At 43.9% G+C, this 18,348-nt stretch overlaps 3 protein-coding genes across 5 annotated transcripts; all 3 read left to right on the forward strand.

The window, feature by feature from the left end:
- Positions 1-94: 94 nt before the first annotated feature.
- Positions 95-3,391, forward strand: LOC129859733 (splicing factor YJU2-like). Its single transcript, XM_055929840.1, has 8 exons — positions 95-244; positions 698-798; positions 958-1,102; positions 1,216-1,350; positions 1,466-1,647; positions 1,763-1,910; positions 1,999-2,170; positions 2,855-3,391. The coding sequence occupies exons 1-8, from the start codon at positions 221-223 to the stop codon at positions 2,977-2,979; spliced, it is 1,032 nt and encodes a 343-aa protein (XP_055785815.1). The 5' UTR covers positions 95-220; the 3' UTR covers positions 2,980-3,391.
- A 3,340-nt stretch (positions 3,392-6,731) lies between these two features.
- LOC129859734 (SH2 domain-containing adapter protein F-like) lies at positions 6,732-12,077 on the forward strand. The gene is made up of 9 exons (XM_055929841.1): positions 6,732-7,122; positions 7,907-8,153; positions 8,362-8,463; positions 8,598-8,850; positions 8,975-9,138; positions 9,213-9,318; positions 9,661-9,832; positions 9,952-10,071; positions 10,249-12,077. Exons 2-9 carry the CDS (start codon positions 7,911-7,913, stop codon positions 10,433-10,435), a joined length of 1,347 nt encoding a protein of 448 aa, XP_055785816.1. The 5' UTR covers positions 6,732-7,122; positions 7,907-7,910; the 3' UTR covers positions 10,436-12,077.
- A 520-nt stretch (positions 12,078-12,597) lies between these two features.
- LOC129859735 (testicular haploid expressed gene protein-like) lies at positions 12,598-15,631 on the forward strand. 3 transcript variants are annotated; one of them, XM_055929843.1, is made up of 8 exons: positions 12,598-13,308; positions 13,931-14,006; positions 14,075-14,136; positions 14,440-14,506; positions 14,578-14,704; positions 14,840-14,996; positions 15,179-15,378; positions 15,461-15,631. In XM_055929843.1, the coding sequence occupies exons 2-8, from the start codon at positions 13,945-13,947 to the stop codon at positions 15,500-15,502; spliced, it is 717 nt and encodes a 238-aa protein (XP_055785818.1). In that variant the 5' UTR covers positions 12,598-13,308; positions 13,931-13,944; the 3' UTR covers positions 15,503-15,631. The 3 variants fall into 3 exon arrangements, with proteins under 3 accessions (XP_055785818.1, XP_055785819.1, XP_055785817.1); XM_055929844.1 differs by having other exon boundaries at positions 13,934-14,006; XM_055929842.1 differs by lacking the exon at positions 12,598-13,308 and having other exon boundaries at positions 13,327-14,006.
- The last annotated feature ends 2,717 nt before the right edge of the window (positions 15,632-18,348 follow it).

Consider the following 18,348-nt stretch of genomic DNA (forward strand, 5'->3'; position numbering starts at 1 on the left):
AATTAAAATATAAATCATAAAACGATATTTATATATTTAGTAATATTAAATACGTGCTTTTCTACATGAGCGACTTTTATTGTGAAGACTGGACCCGGAAGTTATTTTCTGTCCTTCTCAAACTTCGCATTAACAGCAAGCTAGCGATCTGTTTACCTAACATCATCACAGTTTATCCTTCCATTTCGTCGCTAAAGTTAGCTTTTATTTCCAATTAAGAATGTCAGAAAGAAAAGTGTTAAACGTAAGTACAATTCTTGTTTACTATGTCATGATTTCTTCTCGATTCGCTGAAAACGGGCAGTTGTTTAGTGAATGCAATGTTTGCTAGCTAGCAGCAAGCGGTGTGTTAGCCAGGCTTGGCCATTGAAGCAAAAACTGTTCTATGCTTATCATGACACCTAGTTACACAATTGTCGTAGTTAGCTCAATACGCTTAGCTAGCTATATAGCTAGTAGTCGTACTCATTGTAGCTAACTAACTAGCTATGTTTCCTGTCTATCTTTGCTTATGAGGATATACTGATTAGAGTAGGCTCTCACTGTAAACTTTGAATGTTTTCATCTCTTTATGTGAATTGTGTTTGTCCAATTATTCTATGTTTTACTCTCGTTGTAACTAATGACTGATAAAGGCAATGTGAATCAGATATTTTGTAGTTAAATTACACTGCTGACTGTGCTCGCTCTCCTGTAGAAATACTACCCGCCAGACTTCGACCCGGCTAAAATACCCAAACTTAAGCTCCCTAAAGACCGGCAGTATGTGGTCCGGCTGATGGCTCCCTTCAATATGAGGTATGTCAACACTCTACAACCCTGCCCAGAAACAGCTACCATGAGGTGTGAGTGAATGAATGCGTGTGTGTGCTCTGACCCTGTCCCTGCATGTGTGTGCTCTGACCCTTTCCCTGCGTGTGTGTGCTCTGACCCTGTCCCTGCGTGTGTGCCTTGCAGGTGTAAGACTTGTGGGGAGTACATTTACAAGGGGAAGAAGTTCAACGCCCGTAAGGAGACTGTGATGAATGAGCTCTACATGGGACTGCCCATCTTCCGCTTCTACATCAAGTGTACAAGATGCCTGGCTGAGATCACCTTTAAGGTAAATCTGTTTCTGCGTGTGTGTACTCACCCAGTGTGTGTCTGTAGACTGATCCATAAAACATAAACTACGTCTTAGAACGTGTGTGTATTCACCTAGTGTGTTGTCTACAGACTGATCCGGAGAACACAGACTATGCCATGGAACATGGTGCCACAAGGAACTTCCAGGCGGAGAAACTTCTAGAGGAGGAAGAGAAGAAGATAACTAAGGACAGGGAGGAGGAAGAGTTGAACAACCCTATGAAGGTACACCTCTAGAAACAGTGCTGGAGAACCTGACAGACTGATGATATGTTCTCTACCAGGTTTCTGGAGAACAATACTGATGTTGTGTTGAAGAGCCGTACTGATGATGTTCTAGGTGTTGGAGAACCGTACACGGGACTCTAAGATGGAGATGGAGGTTCTGGAGAATCTTCAGGAGCTCAAGGAGTTGAACCAGAGACAGGCTTCGGTGGACTTCGAAGGAATGCTGGGAACCTACAAAGAGCTGGAGCAGAGGACCAAAGAGCAGGAGAAGGAGGAGGACGAGAGGGAGACGCGGTGAGTACAGACAGAGGGAGGTTGATGAGAATAAAGAGGGAAATTGTTAAGCAATTTTTTTTGAGAAATGGTGCAAGTATAGCAAAATAACAAAATGGTTATGTATGTGTTACAGGGAGATGCTAGAGAGAGCTCTAGTGAAGAGGTTAAGAGACTCTGACTCTGACTCAGACCAGGAGAGCGAGAGCAGCAGCAGACCAAAGAAACCCAGCACAGACAGACCTACTGACATCCTCACCACAGACAGACTCACTGACCCACAGGTAACACACACAGACCAAACACACACACAGGCCTCACAATACATGTTAACCAACATGCCTACTTATGTCCTGTGTGTTGTTTCTGCAGGGCCTGTCAGTGGGGGGGGTGAAGAAGGCTAAGGTGGAGAGCTGGGAGAGAAGTGTGGGGGGGCTGGGAGGTGGAGGGGTACTGGGAACACTGGTGGTGAGGAAGAAACCAGTGACCTCTGTTCCCAAACCTGTAAACACAGTAACTCCTGCAGGCTCTAACACACAGACAGGTGAGCTATGGAGGCTTTGACAGAAGCTGCAATATTGAAATGACTTCGTATACACTGGGGTGATTTCCTGTTCTGCAGCACCTAGCTGAACTAGTGTGCTTACATATTCCTTTAAAAGACTTTTGCTTGAAAAATTAGAAAAAAACAGTAATAGTACTTTGTGCATTTTGAGACATTGTAGCCAGTGTACACTTCCTCAAAATAGACCTCAAGAAATCTGGCATGTTTTTTTAAAATTATTGTTATTTTTAAAACTTTTTCTCCACAATTTTGTGATATCCAATTGGTAGTTAGTCTTGTCCCATCGCTGCATCTCCCGTATGGACTTGGGAGAGGCAAAGGTCGAGCGTCATGTGTCCTCAGAAACACGACCCCGCCAAGCCGCACTGCTTCTTGACACACTGCTCGCTTAACCCGGAAATCCAGCCGCACCAATGTGTCGGAGGAAACACCGTACAGCTGGCGACCAAAGTAATTTTGCCAAGGAGATCTTAGTCGTGCTATTTTACATCTAACTAAGATGTTTGGTGCAGTATTTCTCAATGAAAAAATGCGCATTAAAAAAAGGAGTCGTCTCTCGTTGAACGACAACAAAGACTTTATTGAAGAATCTCTACTGTTGACCAATCACTGACGAAGGACATAGACTTTGTCATTCTAACCTCAGTACTTCCTGATTTGCAGTTTCAAAGGCAGCTGCTACTGTACCGACGGAGGCTACTAAGCCAATCACAGCACAGAATGGGTCGTTGTCGCTCAGCCTCCTGGGGGCGTATTCCGACAGTGATGACAGCAACAACAGTGAATGAGAGAAAGACTGGCGACGCTTTGGCTAATCAAAATGCTCAGTCAGTGTCTGAACTTCGTGATATGGAAATATGATGATATGTTGTTGGGCAATTCACTTCTTCCACACAACCCAGAATAGTTTTGGATTTTCAAGATCACAACACAAGGAATGTTATTAGGTGTAAGAAAGGGGTAAGCAATTTGATGCCTGTGATGATTTAAAACTACTGTATTTGTTTCAGGGTATATAGGAGAGTTAAAGGGCTGAATTGTATCATTCTGCTTTGTGACCCCTACCCCAATGTAATTCGTTTTCACCTGTGATTCTAGAAAATATATTTTGAAATGTCCATCTACCAACTACCCTCCTCCAACTTTGTAAAGGTGTAAGTCATGTTTTGTCTTTTCATTAAATACTTATTTTCCTCTAAATCAGTGGTTCTCCAAATGTTTTCTTGCACTGTGGCACATTCTAAACTATTTTCTCTTGTGCCCTACCCAATCTGATTTTTTAAAAATTTTAATACAATGTCTGCGTTTTCTGGAGTCATAAAAATGTACTTTAGGTCCAAGCTAAGTGTTTTTTAAAGTTGTGTGTTATAGGGCAGGGGTCTGAACTGGCCCTGGAGAGACACTGGGTGTGGAGGTTGTAAATGTAGGCCTGTGTTGCAGATAAACAATTGTATTTCTATCGAACCTTTATCAAGCCAAGTCAGTTAAATAACAAATTATTATTTACAAAAACAGCCTAGGAACAGGGGTAGAATAACAGATGTGAACTGGTGTGAACTTGACTCATCAACAATCAAGTGATTGTAACAATGGCAAAAAAACAAAAAAAAGCTGTTCTCTCTCGCACACAGTTCAGTCATACTCCCCACTTGTCCTGGGGAACTAGTAAATTCAGATGTCCTTTTTCTCTTCCACCTCCTCATCTGGCATGGAAAAGGAAATTTGGCCCCTGTCTCCAATGCTGTACAGCACGTCAACTCTCTGCCTGCACATTCATTGTGACACGCTTGCATCGTGCCGTGGCTCTGTTGATGTGGTTGGGGCGGTTCAAATGTACTGCTAGATACTAATGCGTTTGGAATAAAAGATGAAACTATGCCAGATCAACATTGCCATCTGCCGGTATGGTAGGGTACATTTCTGAAAGGGGCTTGGCATGCTCTTTATTTGAGCTGCTGAGCTCTCCTGGCAGGCTGGCACGTGCCCTGTAAGTGGAGTTTTTGTTTATTCCTAAAAACAATTTTTTTAAAGTGAATAGAAACTATATAAATTTAGCAAAAATATTCAGACAGCCTGCGTTAAATAGTATAAATGTAAGCCAAAGTTTTGGGGGGGGTTTTGTTTGTAAGAAACATTTTAAATGTTGGCCCATTCATTCTCAGTTTCGCTCACACGTCAATGTGGTAAAGATCTCTGAGCCCGAGCCTCACACTGATTGTCATGATGAAGATGATTCTGGTCCAGTAGGAGTGACATTTTTGGAGAAAGTGGACCCATATGTGGTTTCTGGTTGGGTGAAAATGGAATTGGGTACTGCTGAATCAGTGAAGGTAACCCGAAGTGGACTTGTGATTATTTTTTTTGTTTCTTCCACCCAGAGGGAGCTGGGAACAAGACCTGTTACTTGCTTTGCTCTAAGAAACAGGGTGCCGTTGAAAGGAGTGGTTACTGGGATAAGGGTGGAGGTGGAGCAACTGTAATAGATGATTCCCGGTGTCTGTGACACCTGCCGTTTGGTGCAGCGGTGGTGAGCATGGTGAAACAGAAGAGCCACTGTCTGTCTTTTTTAATTTTAATTCTGAGTCGTTACCCAACAAAGTCATGTTAGGCTATATCAGTTATCCCGTAAGAGCTTTTGTGCCGAATCCACTACAGTGTTTCAGGTGCCAAGCTTTTGGTCATGTTGCAGCAGTGTGTAGAAGGGAGATTCCTATATGTGAGAAGTGTGCAGGAGGGCATGGGACAAAGTATTTTGTAGCATCGATAAAGCAGTATGTGTTAACTGTAGGGTAGCCCTTGGTCATGACTCTGAGTTCCATTACATTACACATAAGTCATTGGACAAAGGAGTCTTCTGTAGGGGGGAGTTTTGTTAAGAACTGCAACGCTCGGTCAACATTAACAGCATCGTTTGCGGTATGGTTTTGGAAGCATAAGGACCTTATCTTTCATATAAAAAACAAGCAGTTTAATTGATACACAACTTTATAGGGTTACGGTTCCCACATGGTCATATTTCCATGTTACAGCTCTTGTTTACGGAAAACAGACAGATGACAGAGTGGACTACCTGTGCTAATTAGCTATTTGTGTCTCCGAACACCTGTGTGTCAACAGAAGACAGACGTCACAAATGTGTTTTCACTGAAAATTATTGTCAGCTGCAACTGTGTTTAAAGAAACTGCTTTTAAACACAGCAAGGTGACCAGGGACAATGGTATGGTTCAACAGTACAAATACGGCCTCCGCCCTTAGGGTTCTTGGAACTCAAAATGGCCTATCAAAAGGTCCTTCCAAGAACCCCATAGGGGGTCGGGTTCATGGTGGAACCTCCTTACTTGGTGGGGGTTCTTGCAGGTTTTTCCCTTGTATGATCTAAATTAATATTGTTTTGTGATGATACCATCTATCTTTACATATTTGTGAAAATCTTTCTAAAACAGAAAATGGACACAATTCAATGGATATCAATCAACAAAGAGGTAAGAATATGTAGGCTATACGAATATGCTGAATGTAAAATAAAATAACTTTTGATAATGCTTTTCATACACATAACTTGTCTATAATGTAGAGGCTTATGGGATATTCATTGAAGAGGTAAGGGGGGGATGGTAAATGTGATCTGCATAACAATCCAATACCAATTGACATACCTTTGTATGCCTCCTCGTCTGTATACCTACAGACACAAAAGTGAGCATTTCACCGTACCCCGCAATTGCAAATGCAACCCTGTGTGTGTGACTAATAAAATCATCTAATCTAACTGGTTAACACAGTGGACAGTAAGTGTATATTTTGCATTTGTGATATTATTTTGAGGTAATTTGAAAGTAGAGGGATTTATGTTTCTAGAACAATACTGCAATTGCGAATCGATTCATGTTTAGATGGGGTATTTGTCTGTTTTGGTTTCCAGAGCCAATTCACCAATTAAACAGAAAATGTAAGGTCCTTGGACTAATGAGTAACGTTAGGCTCCTTTAGTCCAAATTAGGGCTAACTGTAGGGGTGCTCATATTACTGGGGATCAGAAGTGTCCAGTGCCAGAGAGGCAGGTTGAAGTTGCCATGGTCAGAGTTGTACAGGTGTCGAATGCTGAGGCAGTGAAGAAAGTAGAGGAAGATGCGTCAAGGGTAAGGGATCCTAAGAGGCTCCAGGTGAGTAGTATAATTTTGCCAGTACAGAGTGATAGGCCTACAAATGCAATGTGCTTCAGTAAGGTTGGCTTTTTAGTGTTTATTGCTATGGTTGTCAACTGTCCTGCAGGAATATGATGTAAAATCACAGAAAATAGGTGTTGTGGTGGCAGCTGCAGAGAAGTACTTGGGTTTACGAGATTTTACTGCAGAAGAGGGTGTGTTGAATGGTAGTGTCCCGTCCTCCCTGGCCATCTGGCTGGTATAGGATCAGATAGGTTCAAAATAGTGAAATGGGTTTTTAATGAGTGAAGGGGGGTTGGTTGGCAATACCTATTTGTAACGCAAAGTATAATGGATTTATACTCCAGTCCATTTGGTGGCGGTAATAGGCCATTAATATTGGATGCCAACCGTCGTTAAACCCCACCGAATAATACTTTCTTGTAGCTAGCTAACCCTTCTTATTATAGCTCAGTGAGATAACCATTTCGGACTAAAATAGTCGAAATAGTTAGCTAGATAGAAATTGTAACGTTAGCCAACTAGCTAGCTAGCTTGTTAACTGAAATAATATTATACAAAATGCATTTAATCTTTGTTTTAAACTGACTGACGTATCGTAGTTAATTTACGTTGGTGGCAGGCAAACTTGTTTTCTTCAGCTCAAGCCGAGGGAAGTTAACAAGCTAACGTTAGCTAGCTACAATTACATTTTTGTGAATTCATGGGGGGTGGACACACAATTAAATACGTCATTGGCTAACGGCCTCGATTTCCATCAAAACGTAAGTATTGACAGTGTATCGTTTTTATATTATGCAAATATAAGCTGCATAGCTAACGTTAGCTAGTTAACGTTATGTCTTCAATGTTGCACCAAACATGACTAGCTAGCTAACATCAGCTGATTATAGCTAGCCAGCCAATAGCCAAACATTCGTAGGTAGATCCCTGACTAGCTTGTCTGTCACTTTCCAGATTCAAACGAAATATAGCCGCCTTGTAAATAGAAGGATCTGGAAATACAGTACTATATCTAGCCAGCTAACAAAAAGTTACTGCTCTCTCAAACGTTAGTTTGGTTAATGCATTCCAGTTCGGCTACCTAGCTTTATCTAGCTCCGATCCTCTTGTCACAAACCAAAAGTTACATAGGTAGCTAATGTGATTGAAATATTCCTTTCTTTTGCTCAATATGTTATATATATATGGGCCTTTAAACAACTAGGGCCCAGAGTTTTTCCTGCTCAGGTCTATCATGCCAGTCTTTCCTCCTTTCAGGCCCACTGCCCATACCAATCAAGTTATGTCATTAGTTACATTAGAACCTTAATATTCCTCTTAGATAAATTGTCTGACCTACCCTGATCACTTACATTGTCCAATGACTGACTGCCAGACCCAGTGTTTTATTCCCATATTCCCTCACACACCCAGTCTGATGAGCATCCACTGAATGCCAGTATGTTGTTTTTACTGATTCCATTGTCACGGTATGCACATTACTGGAAGTGTTGACAGTGTTAGTTAGATATGATGTAATATTCTGCTTTATTCTCCTTCCCTCAGACCTATGGCAAAGTGGTTGAAGGACTACTTGAACTTCGGCAGCCGTCGTGACGCCCCCCAGCTTCCGCGTCCTGACTACACAGAGAGTGAGATCCTGAGGGCCTACAGAGCCCAGAAAGACCTGGACTTTGAAGACCCCTACCAGGGCGCAGAGAAACCACAAAATGGCTGCTACGGTGGCTGTAGGGGGACAGTAAGCCTGCATGCGTTTCCCGCCTTCGCTTCTGTCCTTCCCAACAATGCAGAGGTGGGCAATGTTATATCTTATAGGGCATGAACATGTTGTGTTATGACCATGTTATTACAGCAGAGGTGGCTGGTTGGCGGCGATATAGGAGGACTGACTCAATGTAATTGCTGGAATGCGATGACTCTAACAGTATCAAACACATGGCTTTACAGGTGTTATGACCATGTTATTACAGGTCTTTTAAGGTTGTTATAATGTATTCCAGGTGAAGGTGGTGTCTCCCAAACACAGGCTGATCAAGGTGGACTCTCAGGAGTTCAGTCGCAATAAGGTCCCCCTCAGCCCCGTCACCATCCACCAAGAACCGGTATGGAATGACAGTTGTTGTTTTTGTTGTTGATCTCCTCCCTCTTTCATGTTCTTTGTATCCACATGATTCTCCTCATTTATGGCTTTGACTTTTTCCTCACTATCCCACCCACCCTCCATCACTATCTCCAGGTGCTTCCCTCTGCTCCTGCAGCAGTAGGGGACTCAGACACCGACTACTCAGACCCGTTTGATGCCAGACCAGTTCCTCGGCTTAGAGCAGATTGGGAGCCTAACCCTAACCCACACCTTACCTTGGGCCTCAGCCCCATCACCAGTCCCACCCTGGTAGCCTTCAGCCCTAACCCTATCCTAGGTCTCAGTCTCCGTCCAGGGCACAGCAGCAGCTACATGGAACCCTTTGAAGCCCAGAGGGTCATCACAGGTCGGCTTCTTTTTTGCTGTTGCCTACACACACACACCTTGGACTTCACGCCTGGCTGTCTAAAATGACTGACCTACTACTGAAATGCATAGACTTATAGTTAATTTATTGATTGTGTGTGTAGAGCTCAAACAGGGCCCAGAGCAGGGCCGGCCAGGAGTGGGCAGTGGAAGGTCAGGGGTTGGGATCGGAGATCAACTCTATGATGACCCCTACGATGGGACTCGACATCGCCACCGGGGGGCGCCACCGCAGCAGCAGGGGAGAGAGTTCCTCAGGGACGAACAGGTAACAATCTTCTTCTTCTTCTCTGTTTTGATTTCATCATCCTCCTACACCCTCTCCTCCTCTTCCTCTTCCAGAGAGAGGTCAGAGAGAGCAGGCTGCCCCAGGACGATGAGAGACCAGCAGAGGAGTATGACCAGCCCTGGGAATGGAAGAAGGACAACATCTCCAAAGCTCTAGCAGGTAGATATCTAATAGAGGAAAGCATCACTGAATTGTTGGGCTCTAAAATACATAATCTATAAAGCTCTAGCAAGTAGACCAGTGCTCTGATCTATTCTGGTGTAGGAGGCACTCAGTAGATGCTGCAGTTTTACATTTGAGCCATTTAGCCGACGCTCTTATCCAGAGTGATTTACAGGAGCAATTAGAGTACAGTGCCTTGCTCAAGGGCACATTTTTTCACCTAGTCTGCTCGGGATTCGAACCAGTGACCTTTCGGTAACTGGCTCAATGCTCTTAACTGCTAAGCTACCTGTTGCCCAGGTATTTAAGTAGTTGGCTAATAAAACTCTCCATTTGTAGTGAAGTTTGAGGGGGCAGAGTGGGAGAAGTCGTTAGCCCAGTCAGACCAGGCCAGACTACCCAGGACCAGCCCCACAGCCCCAGGGGGCGCAGCCAGCCTTCTGAGGCCTGGTGGCACCACCCCTATCCTGGGTGAGAGAGTGGACCCCTGCCTGCCCCTGGAGAGACAGGTGTAAGTTCCTTCCCTCAACAGCTGACTCTCAGGATAATTCAAGAAGCTCCCCCTGGCCGTGTGTAACACTGTTTTGTGTCCCTTGCTATGCGTCACACAGTAATATGTCCCCCTTGCAGGTGGTACCACGGTTCTGTGAGTCGTGCGGAGGCAGAGACTCTACTGACGTTGTGCAAAGAGAGTTCCTACCTGGTGAGGAAGAGCCAGGCCTGCCCACAAGACTACTCACTCTCCCTCAGGTACCTTTACACACTCTCCCTCTCTCATTCTACTAATGTTCTACATTATTCCAATCACATCATCGTAAATCTGTTTTCCATGGGTTTTCCATATTTATCTAGGCCATAATAAGGTGTTAAGTATTTTATAACGCTGATCTCTATTTCGCTCTCTCTCTCTTGCTCTCTCTTTTTCAGGAGTTGTCAGGGCTTCATGCATATGAAGTTCACTCGGAGTTCAGAGAGTCGTTACGTCCTGGGAGAGAACAGTCCTCCATTCTCCTCTGTACCAGAGGTCATTCACTACTACACCAAGCACAAACTACCTATCAGAGGAGCTGAACACCTGTCTCTGCTCTACCCTGTCATAGTACAGACCCTCTGACCCTTCTCCACTCATTATCTGCATCCCAACTGGCACCCTATTCCCTATGTAGTGCACTCTGATCACAAGTAGTGCACTATATAGACAATAGAGTGGGACACGGCTATTTATGATACTATTACTAATACAGAAGGTGCTGTCGTCTGCGGAGATGCTAACATGGCTGCTGTGGAACTGTGTGATGTTATTCTTAGAGCGTCAACATGGTTCTGGTGGAAACCACAATGGTTGAACTATTACAGTTGAAGTCGGAAGTTTACATACACCTTAGACAAATACGTTTAAACTCAGTTTCACAATTCCTGACATTTAATCCTAGTAAAAATGCCCTGTCTTAGGTCAGTTAGGATCACCACTTTATTTTAAGAATGTGAAATGTCAGAATAATAGTAGTGAATGATTTATTTTGTTTATTTCACCACATTCCCAGTGGGTCAAAAGTTTACATACACTCAATTAGTATTTGGTAACGTTGCCTTTAAATTGTTTAACTTGGGTCAAACGTTTCAGGTAGCCTTCCACAATAAGTTAGGTGCATTTTTGCCCATTCCTCCTGACAGAACTGGTGTAACTGAGTCAGGTTTGTAGGCCTCCTTGCTCGCACACGCTTTTTCAGTTCTGCCCACAAATTTTCTATAGGATTGAGGTCAGCGCTTTGTGATGGTCACTCCAATACCTTAACTTTGTTGTCCTTAAGCCATTTTGCCACAACTTTGGAAGTATGCTTGGGGTCATTGTCCAATTGGAAGACCCATTTGCGACCAAGCTTTAACCTCCTGACTGATGTCTTGAGATGTTGCTTCAATATATCCACATAATTTCCGTTCCTCATGATGCCATCTATTTTGGGAAGTGCACCAGTCCCTCCTGCAGCAAAGCACCCCCACAACATGATGCTGCCACACCCGTGCTTCACGTTTGGGATGGTGTTCTTCGGCTTGCAAGCATCCCCCTTTTTCCTCCAAACATAACGATGGTCATTATTACCAAACAGTTTTTTTTTTGTTTCATCAGACCAGAGGAAATTTCTCCCCATATTGAGTTGCACCCCCTTTTGCCCTCAGAACAGCCTCAGTTTGCCAGGTCATGGACTACAAGATGTCGAAAGCGTTCCACAGGGATACTGGCCCATGTTGACTCCAATGCTTCTCACAGTTGTCAAGTTGGCTGGATGTCCTTTGAGTGGTGGACCATTCTTGATACACACAGGAAACTGTTGCGTGTGAAAAACCCAGCAGCATTGCAGTTCTTGACACACTCAATCCGGAACGCGTACTACCATACCCCGTTCAAAGGCACTTCAATATTTTGTCTTGCCGATTCACACTCTGAATGGCGCACATACACAATCCATGTCTGAATTGTCTATAGGCGTAAAAATCCTCCTTTAACCTGTCTCCTCCCCTTCATACACACAGGTGACATCAGTAAGGGATCATAGCTTTCACCTAGTCAGCGTGTAATGGGAAGAGCAGGTGTTCCTAATGTTTTGTACACTCGGTGTAGTTGTGTGTTAAAGTGTGAATGTTTTTTTGACTTTGATCATGAAAGCTAAAGAATAATAGGTAGGTTTGTTACTGTGGTGCTGTTTGTAAGATTTTCTCATGTTCTATGAAAATAAAGTAATTCTGTTTTTAAAAAACTGTGTTGAAAGTCTAACCACATATACACATGTAGAGGGAAGGAATAAGGGTTGTTAAGATAAATATATTTGCTACTTTCCATTGCCCATACTAATATCATTGCTTCGTTCTAATTGGTATGCGTTTAAATTGGAAATGCAAGAGAAACTGAAGAACTACCAGCATGTGCATTCAATAATGTCTATATTATGAAAGCCTTTCACACAGTGTGTGACATGACCGATGATATAGATACCGGCGTCACCATAGCAACCACCAGGCGTCAGTATCAGCGTAAACAAAGATCAACATCAAGGGTGCGTTCGTAAATTCACTTTGGCTGGTTATTTAGGGTGTGTTCGTAAACTCAATCTGGAGTGCCAGAGTGCGCTCAGACTGCATCTGGACGTTCATAAATTTGAGCGAGAGCGTTCAGAGCGCACACTGGACGCTTTGGCTAGCTGTCAAGCACCCAAGCTAACTGGCTAAAGGTGGTTAGATTGCTAGCTACTTCAAGACACAAATGAACACCTCACTCTAACCATTTTACTCACCAGAGCAGATTAGGCTTTTTTTCTTGTTATCTCGAGCGTTTGTAACTAACTGCTGCTCGCAACAATTTCATCGTTTTTTTTGCCAACTTCTACCGACCGGTAATTTTCTATGGGTGTTGCACGTTCGTAAATTCACCAGTTATTCGGCGCTCTGGCACTAACGAGAGTGCTCTGAAATTGGAGTAGATAGCCAGAGTTAATTTACGAACGCACCCGAGAGTGCTCTGAAATCTGTGTAGATTGCCACCGTGAATATACAAGCGCACCCCTACTCCGATGTCAGTACCAGAACGCAGAATAACTAGCTAATGAATTTATGAACGCACAACACCTGTTGAATATTACATATTGCCAGCGGCACAGTTATAGTCACCAACTCTCTAGATGACATGAAAACAGCTTATCCTGCTCTGCTAGCGCGAGTTAAATGGTTAAGAGTGAGGTGTTCTCTCATTTATGTCTGGAAGTAGCAAGCAAGTTAGCCAACTTTAGCCAGTTAGCTTGGGTGCTCGACTGCCGTTGTGAGGTCAGAACTTTCGGATCAACCCTACTTCTCGGCCAGAGTGTCAACTGTGCGCTCTGAATTTACGAATGGACAATCTGACATTTCTCTAAATTTACGAACGCACAGAGCGCACTCTGGCAATCTAGAGCGAATTTACGAACACACCCCAAGTTGATCGCGAGGCAGCGACAGGTAGGCGACGTGATACAATAACGTGATAATGTGTGCAAATATTTTGAGCTGCTAATCGTGGATATTGCGTTTACTTTATAAAAACGTATCTGATTAATATGGTGTACTCATGAACTGACTCACTAGCCTATGTTATCATTGGTCAAGGTGAATTTTTCCTACTGTAGTAGTAAGTAAAGTCGTTGGCAACTTCGCATCCAGTGCATAGTTGACAGCATATTTGCGAGAAAGTTCAAATGATTGTCTTTCTAGTGGTCATGTCAGCTCTTATGTCATGTTTATGCCATTGTTAGGCTATTTCCATGTCATAATGAGGTGTTATTGTTACCCCTTTGACTTTGCACTTGTCTCCCATTGAAGAAATGGTGTGTGTGTGCACTGTGTTCAGAGACATTTAAAGGAAAATACAATCAACCAGTGGAGGCTGCTGAGGGGAGCAAGGCACATAATCATGTCTGGAAAGGAGCTAATGGAATGGCATCATACACATGGAACCCATATTTGATGTATTTGACACCATTCCACCTATTCCGCTCCAGCCATTACCACGAGCCTGTCATCCCCAATTAAGGTGCCACCAACCTCATGTGCAATAAACAGTCATTTTTGTGTTATGCTTCAGCAGCTCACGTGTCCATGGCTACCCGGATGGTGCAACTCGCTCAGCCCAAACCCAACCTGCTCCGATTCCCCGACCGGTACTGCCACACAAACACACAAACACACACACACACACTGACAGACTGACTGATTATTTTCCTTCCAGACGGTCAGTCTACTGGCTAGATGAACTCCCACCTGAAAGAAATGGCTCCACCACCACGTTTGGTAAGATCACCCCACTCTCTTTCTGTCCCTATCCCCTTTTCACTCTCTCTTTCTGTCTCTATTTATTTATTTGACCTTTATTTAACTAGGCAAGTCAGTTAGGAACAAATTATTATTTTCAATCACGGACTAGGAACAGTGGGTTAACTGCCTTGTTCAGGGGCAGAACGACAGATTTTTACCTTGTCAGCTCGGGGATTCGATCTTGCAACCTTTCGGTTACTAGTCCAACGCTCTATGATGTTTGTGTTGTGGATAATTTACTTTATAATGACCTTTTTAACGTTATTGTTTTTGTTGTAGAGTTGACGCCCCACTGGTCCCAGCTGTGTGGCAGGAAGCGGCTTCATTCTGGGTTTGAACAGAGCAGGTAACACTTCATAATGTTGTACAGTATGTTAATGATGTGTATAATGCATGATGACTCTCCTCCCTCTCCAGGTCATCTCCCCAATGGGAGGTCAGTGTAGCAGCTTTGAGTGCCTATCCATCCAATAGAGTGTGTTCTCTGGCTTTGCCCCGCCTCCCCACCGTAGGCTGGGAACCTGACCGCCCCCTACTGGCCTCCGTGAGTACCACACACACACACACACACACACACACCTACCTACCTCAATGTATAACCCTCTCTATCTGTGTCTCTCTCTGCATATATCTATCTCTCTTGTTTCCTCTCTTTGTGTCTGTCTCTCTCTCTCTCTAGCTGAGCAGAGCGGTGCAGACTGCAGTAGCCAGTCCTAGGGTCTGCCAGTTGGCCTGTCCCAAGCGGAGGCAGGGTCTCTATTCGCCCCATTCGTCGAAGACCTCACTGGCACCCCCTCACCCAGCTGCAACCTCCTCCCGACTACAGCTCCTCGCCCGTAAGACACTTAGGAAACCTCGTATTTACCTCAGACAGTAACTACATTGCAAAGTAAATGTGGTGTTCATTTTTAGCCTGAAAATTGTCGCTACTCTATCTACATCTGTCTCGCACACACACTCTCTCTCTCCATTACTCTCTGTCTCCTTCCACCTCCCCACCACACCTCCCCTCTCCCAGTCCCTAAGTCTGACCACCCCCAGTATGCCCAGGACCGTCCAGTCAGCTGGCCAGTGCCTGGGCCAGTGAGGAAGGCAGTAGCCAGTGAGAGGGTGCAGGTCCTTTCACAGCCCAACCAGCGGAAGGCGCTGTTCCAAGGCTACAACCCGTACACGGTTACCCTAGCTGCACGCTCCGCTAGCGCCTCGCCACGCCTACAGGTGAGCTGTGTTTCTCTCATTTACTCATTTATTTAAATAATTTTATAAAAATGTCATTAGTTTCTCTGTGTGTTTATTACAGGAGCTTTGTCTGCCCCTGCCGCGGAAATGCAAGGGCAAATAGACGAATGCATCTCATCTCACACCTCTACAGTCCCTCCATCCGCCTCTTCTTCAGATACTCTGTCTCCAGTACAGCATGTCTATGTCCCTGATCACCACTGCTCCATATTAAAGACCCTCTATGATCTCATTGAGACATGTTGCTGGGTCTTTGTTCGGGTCCAACGGGACCACTGGCTTTAGAAAGTGGATTGTTTAGGGCTGTGACGTTCAACAGCGGGCTGTTCATTCAACTGAACTGAAGTGACTTTTACTATCACCAAAGGGGAGTTGTCACGGACCTAGAACATTACAACGCACATTACATACATAAAGCGAAAACCACCTGAATATAAAAGTCTACCTTATATATTTTAGTGTGTACTTGTAGTATGTGACAGATGTAGGAAACCTGACAAAGGATGTAATATCTTTAATGAATATTCCCTCTCCTGTTAACCCTCTACTGCACATACAGTTGAAGTCGGAAGTTTACATACACTTAGGTTGGAGTCATTAAAACTTGTTTTTCAACCACTCCACAAATTTCTTGTTAACAAACTATAGTTTTGGCAAGTCGGTTAGGACATCTCTAATCTACATGGTGCATGACACAAGTAATTTTTCCAACAATTGTTTACAGACAGATTATTTCACTTATAATTCACTGTATCACAATTCCAGTGGGTCAGAAGTTTACATACACTAAGTTGACTGTGCCTTTAAACAGCTTGGGAAATTCCAGAAAATGATGTCATGGCTTTAGAAGCTTCTGATAGGCTAATTTACATAATTTGAGTCAATTAGAGGTGTACCTGTGGATGTATTTCAAGGCCTACCTTCAAACTCAGTGCCTCTTTGCTTGACATCATGGGAAAATTAATAGATTTCAGCCAAGACCTCAGAAAAAAGTTGTAGACCTCCACAAGTCTAGTTTATCCTTGGGAGCAATTTACAAAGGCCTGAAGGTACCGCTTTCATCTGTACAAACAATAGTATGCATGTATAAACACCATGGGACATCGCATCCGCCATACCGCTCAGGAAGGAGACGCGTTCTGTCTCTTAGAGATTAACGTACTTTGGTGTGAAAAGTGCAAATCAATACCAGAACAACAGCAAAGGACCTTGTGAAGATACTGGAGGAAACAGGTACAAAAGTATCTATATCCACAGTAAAACGAGTCCTATATCAACATGACCTGAATGGCCGCTCAGCAAGGAAGAGGTCCCTGCTCCAAAACCGCCATAAAAATGCCAGACCACAGTTTGCAACTGCACATGGGGACAAAGATTGTACTTTTTGGAGAAATGTCCTCTGGTCTGAAGAAACAAAAATAGAACTGTTTGGCCATAATGACCATCGTTATGTTTGGAGGAAAAAGGGGGATGCTTGCAAGCCGAAGAACCGCATCCCAACCGTGAAGCACAGGGGTGGCAGCATCATGTTGTGGGGTTGCTTTGCTGCAGGAGGGACTGGTGCACTTCCCAAAATAGATGGTATCATGAGGCAAGAAAATAATGTGGATATATTGAAGCACCATCTCAAGACATCAATCAGGAAGTTAAAGCTTGGTCGCAAATGGGTCTTCCAAATGGACAATGACCCCAAGCATACTTCCAAAGTTGTGGCAAAATGGCTTAAGGACAACAAAGTCAAGGTATTGGCGTGGCAATCACAAAGCCCTGACCTCAATCCTATAGAAATGTGTGGGCAGAACTGAAAAAGCGTGTGCGAGCAAGGAGGCCTACAAACCTAACTCAGTTACACCAGTTCTGTCAGAAGGAATGGGCCAAAATTCACCCAACTTATTGTGGGAAGCTTGTGGAAGGCCACCTGAAATGTTTGACCCAAGTTAAACAATTCAAAGGCAATGCTACCAAATACTAATTGAGTGTATGTAAACTTCTGACCCACTGGGAATGTGATGAAAGATATAAAAGCTGAAATAAATCATTCTCTACTATTATTCTGACATTTCACATTCTTAAAATAAAGTGGTGATCCTAACTGACATAAAACAGGACATTTTTACTAGGATTACATGTCAGGAATTGTGAAAAACTGAGTTTAAATGTATTTGTCTAAGGTGTATGTAAACTTCCGACTTCAGGGCAACAGAAAACCATTTTGCCTCTTACAACCTCCCATGTGAATTGTTTTAAATTCAACAACCCAATGAGGCGGTATGATGTATCAATTTGGGCAGGGAACTTCTTTCAGGAAACAGAACAAAAACACATGTGAGCACATGGTAAGATACATTTCATTTTTTTACCCCCTTTTCTCCCAATTTCATGGTATCCAATTGGTAGTTACAGTCTTGTCTCGTCGCTACAACTCCCGTACAGACTCAGGAGAGGCAAAGGTCGAGAGCCATACGTTCTCCAAAACACAACCCAACTAGGCTGCACTGCTTCTTGACACAATGCCCACTTAACCCAGAAGCCAGCCACACCAATGTGTCAGAGGAAACACTGTACATCTGGCAACCATGTACTGAGCCCGGCCCGCCACAGGAGTCACTAGTGCACGATGGGAGGACATCCCTGCCCGCCAAACCCTCCCCTAACCCAGACGACACTGGGCCAATTGTGCGCTACCCCATGGGTCTACCGGTCGCGGCCGGCCCCCGACATAGCCTAGACTCAAACCCAGAATCTCTATTGGCACTCCTAGCACTGCGATGCAGTGCCTTAGACTACTGCCCCACCCGGGAGGCCCAGATACGTTTCATTCTTTTGCATGTTTAAAGCTGCAACGTAACTTCTTGGGCGACCCAAGAAAATGCACATAGAAATATGAGTTCTAGATCTGCCATTTTCATTGAAAGCAAGTCTAAAAAGCGGTCTATCTGTATGTGCAAT

Source organism: Salvelinus fontinalis, chromosome 7, assembly GCF_029448725.1.
Source record: "Salvelinus fontinalis isolate EN_2023a chromosome 7, ASM2944872v1, whole genome shotgun sequence".
In the NCBI taxonomy this organism is placed as follows: domain Eukaryota; kingdom Metazoa; phylum Chordata; class Actinopteri; order Salmoniformes; family Salmonidae; genus Salvelinus; species Salvelinus fontinalis.

Coding starts and splice junctions, on each gene's coding strand:
- LOC129859735 (XM_055929842.1), top strand. CDS start 13,894: ATGTGCAATAAACAGTCATTTTTGTGTTATGCTTCAGCAGCTCACGTG. Junction 14,507..14,577: donor TCTGGGTTTGAACAGAGCAG/GTAACACTTCAT, acceptor CTCCCTCTCCAG/GTCATCTCCCCAATGGGAGG. Junction 14,997..15,178: donor CCGACTACAGCTCCTCGCCC/GTAAGACACTTA, acceptor CCCCTCTCCCAG/TCCCTAAGTCTGACCACCCC.
- LOC129859734 (XM_055929841.1), top strand. CDS start 7,911: ATGGCAAAGTGGTTGAAGGACTACTTGAACTTCGGCAGCCGTCGTGAC. Junction 8,851..8,974: donor AGCCCAGAGGGTCATCACAG/GTCGGCTTCTTT, acceptor TTGTGTGTGTAG/AGCTCAAACAGGGCCCAGAG. Junction 10,072..10,248: donor GACTACTCACTCTCCCTCAG/GTACCTTTACAC, acceptor TCTCTTTTTCAG/GAGTTGTCAGGGCTTCATGC.
- LOC129859733 (XM_055929840.1), top strand. CDS start 221: ATGTCAGAAAGAAAAGTGTTAAAC. Junction 1,648..1,762: donor GAGGACGAGAGGGAGACGCG/GTGAGTACAGAC, acceptor TATGTGTTACAG/GGAGATGCTAGAGAGAGCTC. Junction 1,911..1,998: donor ACAGACTCACTGACCCACAG/GTAACACACACA, acceptor TTGTTTCTGCAG/GGCCTGTCAGTGGGGGGGGT.